General features: G+C 40.2%; 1 protein-coding gene across 2 annotated transcripts; it reads left to right on the top strand.

Moving 5' to 3' along the window:
• The first annotated feature begins 1,180 nt into the window (after nucleotides 1-1,180).
• On the top strand, nucleotides 1,181-5,117 carry mrpl21 (mitochondrial ribosomal protein L21). Of its 2 annotated transcripts, none has more exons than XM_021585799.2 (7): nucleotides 1,181-1,338; nucleotides 1,693-1,750; nucleotides 1,934-2,022; nucleotides 2,263-2,426; nucleotides 2,727-2,779; nucleotides 2,909-3,012; nucleotides 4,991-5,117. In XM_021585799.2, exons 1-7 carry the CDS (start codon nucleotides 1,242-1,244, stop codon nucleotides 5,053-5,055), a joined length of 630 nt encoding a protein of 209 aa, XP_021441474.1. In that variant the 5' UTR covers nucleotides 1,181-1,241; the 3' UTR covers nucleotides 5,056-5,117. The 2 variants fall into 2 exon arrangements, with proteins under 2 accessions (XP_021441474.1, XP_021441475.1); XM_021585800.2 differs by having other exon boundaries at nucleotides 1,182-1,338; nucleotides 1,937-2,022.
• Nucleotides 5,118-7,034: the final 1,917 nt, after the last annotated feature.

The following is a 7,034-nucleotide window of genomic DNA, read 5'->3' as shown; positions in this document are numbered from 1 at the left end:
GGAACCTTCCAAACAATTCAAGAAAAAATGAAATTGTAGAAAAAAATGAAAATTAATAAAATGACCACTGTGTACCAGTACCAAGTCGATGTGCAGGGGTATGAGGTAAATGAGGTAGATTTAAGCAATAAGGCCCGAGGGGGTGTGATATATGGCCAATATACCATGGCTAAGGGCTGTTCTTATGCACAACGCATCGCGGAGTGCTTGGAAACAGCCCTTAGCCATGGTATATTGGCCATATACCACAAACCCCTGAGGTGCCTTATTGCTATTATAAACTGGTTACCAACGTAATTACAGCAGTTAAAATGTATGTTTTGTCATACCTGTGGTATAAAGTCTGATATACCAAGGCTGTCAGCCAATCAGCATTCAGGGCTCGAACCACCCAGTTTATAAATGTGCATATAAGTAGGGATAAAGTGGCTAGCAACAGGATAGATACGGAGTATGTGATGAGTCAAACAGATTAGTGCAAAAAGGGTCAATGCGGATATTCCAGGTAGCTATTGGTAAACTATTTAGCAGTCTTATAGTTTTGGGGTAGAAGCTGTCCGGGGCCCTGTTGGTTCCAGACTTCGTGCATCAGTACCGCTTGCTGTGCGGTAGCAGAGAGAACAGTTTATGACTTGAGTAGCTGGCGTCTTTGACAATCTAAGATTATTAATGGTATATGTTATTCTTTAGGTATGTGGCAGTATATTTCTCATTTATTCACACTTATTTCTGCCTTACACTACATTGATGTATTCAATACTTATTTTGCACAAAAAAACTAGTGAAATGTTGGGGTCTTAAAGCTGCAATATGTAATTTTTTGGGCGATGACCAAATTCACATAGAAATGTGCGTTATACATCTAATTGAAAGCGGTAGATATGTTTTATGTGCGCTATTTATATGCCTCCTGTTCTTAATGTATTTTTATTTTATTTTTAATTTCGGTTTTGTACACCAGCTTCAAACAGCTGAAAATACAATATTTTTGGTTATGGGAAATATATTTCACACACTTTAGATGTATTGTACCATCTCTACACTATACTTGCTTGTTTTGTCACGTTGCATGAAATTAGGCGATCTATTAGAATTTTAGCAAGCAGGAAATTTTCGGAGCGACATCTGTATGGTCATTGTGCATCTTCAATTTCCTAATAACAATTTTTAAATGGAACTGTTTTTATTTGATAGGAATCCGGGGAATGCAATGACTGTAACACCTAATATTGGCAGGCAAGATGGCGCTGACTTTGAGAAGTGGATATCTGGAGATGCTGAGAACGTGTTGGAGATTACAAGCACGTCATGTGAAAATTCCTGTTCTTAATCAAATGGGTAAGTTGTTCACCCGTATGTCGACAAATCTAAACTGATCAAGTTATCCGTGCGATGTATTATCTCTGGAATAGATCAAGCTAAATGTGCACATCAGCTAACCATTAGCCGGTTAGGCTACATCTCACAAGCTTGATGAGTATGTTGTGTTGAAATCCAAAGGCAAAACAGCAGCTTTCATTAATATGTCTCATGTGTATAAAATATGTCGCAATTGAATGTATTGAGCAACATCTTGGTGTGTAAATAATTTATAGCCAGTGAATAGTTACACAACAACAATTGTATTTCAGACAATGAATATGATCAATCTCTCCCAGAGGGAATTAACTCACAGAATAATCTGTCATTCAGGACTTCTGTATCCTGCAATAGCACGTCATCAAAGTTCTCAGAGCAAATTACCATCAAGGTACAGTATATCCACTCAACTTCATAATGTAAAATGATTATGTATTACTTCATACTCCATATTGATTCTAGATTACAATTCATTCTGTGTGATGTCAGATCTCAAATCATTTAAAGAGAACACCTTCACCCACCTAAAATATGATAGAATCAAAATAACGCAATTTTGGCTCATGTTCCCCAGCAGTTATGTACCACCGACGTCCTTATCCAGACCACCGTGGCCAGAAGTGTCCTACATCAGCAGTGACGAAGAGGAGAGGCATCACAAAGGTGGGGTAAAGGATGACCGATGTACACTGATTGTTGCTTTCTGAATGCTTTCTTAGTTTTGATCAAGCAAAACCTATATTAAACACACATCAAAGACTATTTATGTGAAATAATTGTCCTTTAAAACAGGCCTATTTTGTAGTGAAAGAGACATACAATTTCAGTCTAGGACTAAATCTTTAGATTCAGTGTTTTTGTAATTTACTGTGTCTGAACGATCTCTTTCCCATTGCCTTTCAGTGGTTCTAGAAAATGTGAACACCCTTCTTGCAAAGGAAGACTATGGAAGGCTTTTTGCAGTTGTCCATTTTGCAAGTCGACAGTGGAAAGTGACAAATGAAGACCTGATCCTCATTGAAAACCACATTGATGCTGAATGTGGTGACAGGATTAGACTTGAGAAGGTCTGTGTGCTTTATATTCTTAGTGTCATTACTATTTGGAAGGGACACATTTTCCACACTTGCCAAATCTTTTTAGCCTTGTCCCAGCTCTTTTTATGCTCTTACCAACTCCATTGCTGTCATTGTCAACCCAAACATCTGTAAATTATTTTATGTATTTGACTAAATTACAGTTTTCAACCACAACATATTTTCACTCGTCCTATTTTTGCCACAAGTCACAAATAAGTCTGCAATGTTGGTAGACCCTAGCATCAAGGCTGCACTTTTTTTTATGGGCAAAATCCTTCCATCTAATAGGTGCTGCTGGTTGGTGGAGAAGAGTTCACGCTGATTGGGAGGCCCCTACTCGGGTAAGTTATCTCAACTGGGTGGGGGGATTATGCATGTTTTGGGTTTTCAATGTATGCAGTAAGGCGTAGAATATACTGCTCTAATTTTGTCATATTTCTAACAGTCATTTCCCCTCTTTTCACATGTAGTCGTGATTTGGTCAGAGTAGAGGCAACTGTCATTGAGAAGACTGAATCCTGGCCCAAAGTTTACATGCGGTTCTGGAAAAGACACAGATACCAGAAGAAAAGAAGTATTTAGTTTTTTTTACATGTTTTTCCTGATATTTAAACAAAGAAGTCAAATAATAAAGCTAGCAACAACACTATTCCTATATTCCTATGACACGTATATGAAATGTTTTAAATTGGGAAACAATCTAAACAACAATACTCTAATGTAAATGTCAAGTATAATTTCCCTGGGAGAATTGTCAGCATGAACAAGTGTGTAAAAGCTGCAAGAGTTTGTGTGGGAAAGTGACACATTCCAAGGTAGTTTTTTGTTTTGCTTTGTTACATTACAGCCTTATTATAAAATTGGTTAAATAGTTTTTTCTCAATCTACACACAATACCCCGTAATGACAATAACCGGTTTCTAGACATTTTTGCAAATTTAGTCAAAGCAAGTTTTCATCAAGGATCTCTCTACTTTTCTCTGTTCATCCTGACTAGTCTCCCAGTCCTTGCTGCTGAAAAACATCCCCACAGCATGATGCCGCCACCACGCTTCACCAATTTGGGGCTCCCGAGTGGCACAGCATCTCAGTGCTAGAAGCATCACTACAGAACCTGGTTTGCTTCCAGGCTGTATCACAATCGGCCGTGATTGGGAGTCCCATACGGCGGCGCACAATTGGCCCAGCGTTTGGCCCGGGGTAGGCCGTGATTGTAAATGATGTGTTCTTAACTGACACGCCTAGTTAAATAAAGGTTAAATACAAATAAATAAACGTGGGGATGGTGCCAGGTTTCGTCCAAGCGTGTCGCTTGGCATTCAGGCCAAAGAGTTCAATCTTGCTTTCATCAGACCAGAGAATGTTGTTTCTCATGGTCTGAGAGTCTAGGTGCCTTTTGGCAAACTTACTGAGGAGATGCTTCCATCTGGCCACTCTACAATAAAGGCCTGATTGGTGGAGTGTTGCAGAGATGGTTGGGTTTCTGAAAGATTCTCCCATCTCCACAGAGGAACTCTGGAGCTCTGTCAAAGTGACCATCGTGTTCTTGGTCACCTCCCTGACCAAGGCACTTCTACCCCAATTGCTCAGTTTGGCCAGGCGGCCAGCTCTAGGAAGTGTCTTGGTGGTTCCAAACTTCTTCCATTTAAGAATGATGGAGGCCACTGTGTTCTTGGGGACCTTCAATGCTGCAGACATTTTTTGTTACCCTTCCCCAGATCTGTTCCTCAACACAATCCTGTCTCTGAACTCTACGGACAATTCTTTTGACCTCATGGCTTGGTTTTTGCTCAGACATGCACTGTCAACTGTGGGACCTTATATAGACAGGTGTGTACCTTTCCAAATCATGTCCAATCAATTGAATTGACCTCAGGTGGACTACAGGTGGACTAGAAACATCTCATTGATGATCAATGGAAACAGGATGCACCTGAGCTCAATTTCGAGTCGCATAGCAAAGGGTCAGAATACGTATGTAAATAAGGTATTTCTGTTTTAGATTTTTTTTTATACATGTTCAAAAATTTCGAAACTCTGATTTTGCTTTGTCCTTATGCGGTATTGTGTGTAGATTGATGAGGGAAGACATAATTTAATAAATTTTACAGTAGGGCTGTAACATAACAAAATGTGGGAAAAGTCATGGTGTCTGACTACTTTCTGAATACACTGTAGTTGGGTGATCACTTGATCATCAATTCTAAGATTCTCTTTTTAGATTCAGTGAATGACCTGAATTCCTCTGTCCACACATGCCAATTACTGGTCAAGTATAATTTGATATTGTTTTCTTGGAGTAAACAGGAACATTAAATCTCTCCAGAGAGTGGAAATTCCCCAGGATATCACAACAGAAAAGAGGCACACTTGAGGCCTTGCGTTGTAGTAGCATTTTTTTATTCATGAAATGTTCAAACATTCTAAATTATATTCATCCTCTGAAGTAAATTCTGTAAAACCAGTATGAATAACCTGACAGTGTGTGTTTCAGAATAATGCCGCGTACGTGTGGCTGCTGCAAGACTAACTATTGTCTTTTCCTTTTTCAGTTATTGTGCAACCACAAACAGTGCTTCGGATCAACACAATTGAAGTTGCTCCCAGATTGACATGATGCTATATGTTTTGAATTGTAAATAAACTTTTGGCCAATGAATGTGCCACTGAAATTTGGAACACGTGCTCAGTTGAAAATATAAATGGGAAAACATAGTTATGGACAACATTTGGTATCTTTCAAGTGAATCTTTGTAAATGTGCCTTTTTATGTAATCAGATGCGTTCTATAAGTACAATTTAAGCAAACTGTCATAGGTCAATCTGTTATGAAATTGGTGAAATCCAGGTGCTGTTTCTCACCTATATGACAAATAGCCATAGGACACCTATGATATCATGTTGCACAGCGGAGAAACCTAGCTTGAAGACAGCAAAGAAGGATAACATAATATAGTAAGTGAAAATCTGGGACACGGTGTGTTTTCACACTTGGTCCCTTTCAGCCAAGTTTTGTGAACTCAGTGTGGTTCGCTTAATTTTTTTGCAGTGTGAATACTCCAAAATAACTCAGACCCTTCAAAAGAGCCCCCGAACTGAACTGAGACCGTCTGCGAGAGGTGGTCTCAGTTCGGTTCCCTTTTTTAGGACAATGTGAAACAAAGCTCCCCAAGTTCGCTTGTCATTATTCGCGCACCACACACTAGACTACTGCAACACCGTTTCCCCTGCTATAAACCCTCTCATTGGTGCCACAAAGAGAGATGATGCAGGTTCATGGAAGAAAATGTGTGCTCATTTTGGTTATTGATTAGTGATTTGTCAAGGAGTTTTATTCAATATAATCAATATTGTAAATGAGTAATCTACAAAAAAAATGGATCTATTGGTTGAGAGCTTCATAAGCTGTTTATTGTTTGTGGAGTTTCAATAGTGAGAAGACAACATATTTGGTGAGAATCACAACATAGGGTACGCAATTTATTCTAGCTCTTAAAGGGGCAGTAGCCTAACTTGGGTGTACAATTTTCAATGACAGCATTATTTATTCTGCAGTTGTACTATTACTATGTATTCTGTTACCAATCAAATGTACGTTACTAGTATCTTCCGATTATAATTACTGTACTTTTTCACGACTGTAAGACTGTTACTGTCTTCAGAGGGTGATTGGTCAAGGTGGATGGATTTCGGGGTGGATGGGTGGACGAATAACGCAAACGTCTTGCAACGCAAAGGTTACGTATTGATGTCACTTGTTAAATCCACTTCAATCAGAGTAGGTGAAGAGGAGACCGGTTAAAGAAGGATTTTTATGTCTTGAGACAATTGAAAGATGGATTGTGTATGTGTGCCATTTCAGAAGGTAAAAGGGTAAAGTGCCTTTCAAACGGGGTATTGTAGTGGGTGTCAGGCACGCATGTTTGTGTCAAGAACTTCCATGCGGCTGGGTTTTTCACGCTCAACAGTTTCCTGTGTGTCAAGAATGATCCACCACACAAAGGACATCCAGCCAAGTTGACACAACTGTGGGAAGCATCCCTGTGGAACGCTTTCAACACCTTGAAGAGTCCATGCCCCAACGAGTTGAGGCTGTTCTGAGGGCAAAGGGGGGGGGGTGACATTCTATTACTAAATATAGATTTCTTGTAAGGAGGAAGATCGAAGAGAAGATAAAGTGGGGAGATGGATTTGTCATTGTGTACTCTGTAACAGACAGCTTTGACAAGGTCATGTGCCTCTGTTTCCTCGTCAATCACATCCACTCCTCTTCAGGCGCGCGCAAGTGCTGCCCTGAGCCTCCACCCATAGTTACTGTGCCAACAAGAAGGACCTTGAGTCTCACCGAATGGTGAGCACTGAGGATGGAGAAGGCCTGTCACGGGACCTAAAACTGTCCTTCCATGAGATTTCGGTGCGTGATGGATGGGAAGAGACAGCGGGCATCTTTAGTGTTCTTTATGGAGATGTGATCCAGCAACTTGACACTTCCCCAGCCTCATTCTGCAGGAGAGCAGTCTCCAAGATGATGCAGAAGATCCCCAGGATCATCTCCAACCCTCCTGGCAGGCCTGACCGCAGCTTCGGCTTCAGCTC

Source organism: Oncorhynchus mykiss, chromosome 26 (genome assembly GCF_013265735.2).
Source record: "Oncorhynchus mykiss isolate Arlee chromosome 26, USDA_OmykA_1.1, whole genome shotgun sequence".
NCBI lineage: Eukaryota > Metazoa > Chordata > Actinopteri > Salmoniformes > Salmonidae > Oncorhynchus > Oncorhynchus mykiss.
Note: the sequence above shows the minus strand (reverse complement) of the source record. Positions and strands in the feature narration are given on the sequence as shown.

Coding starts and splice junctions, on each gene's coding strand:
- mrpl21 (XM_021585799.2), top strand. CDS start 1,242: ATGGCGCTGACTTTGAGAAGTGGATATCTGGAGATGCTGAGAACGTGT. Junction 2,780..2,908: donor ATTGGGAGGCCCCTACTCGG/GTAAGTTATCTC, acceptor TTTCACATGTAG/TCGTGATTTGGTCAGAGTAG. Junction 3,013..4,990: donor CAGATACCAGAAGAAAAGAA/GTATTTAGTTTT, acceptor TTCCTTTTTCAG/TTATTGTGCAACCACAAACA.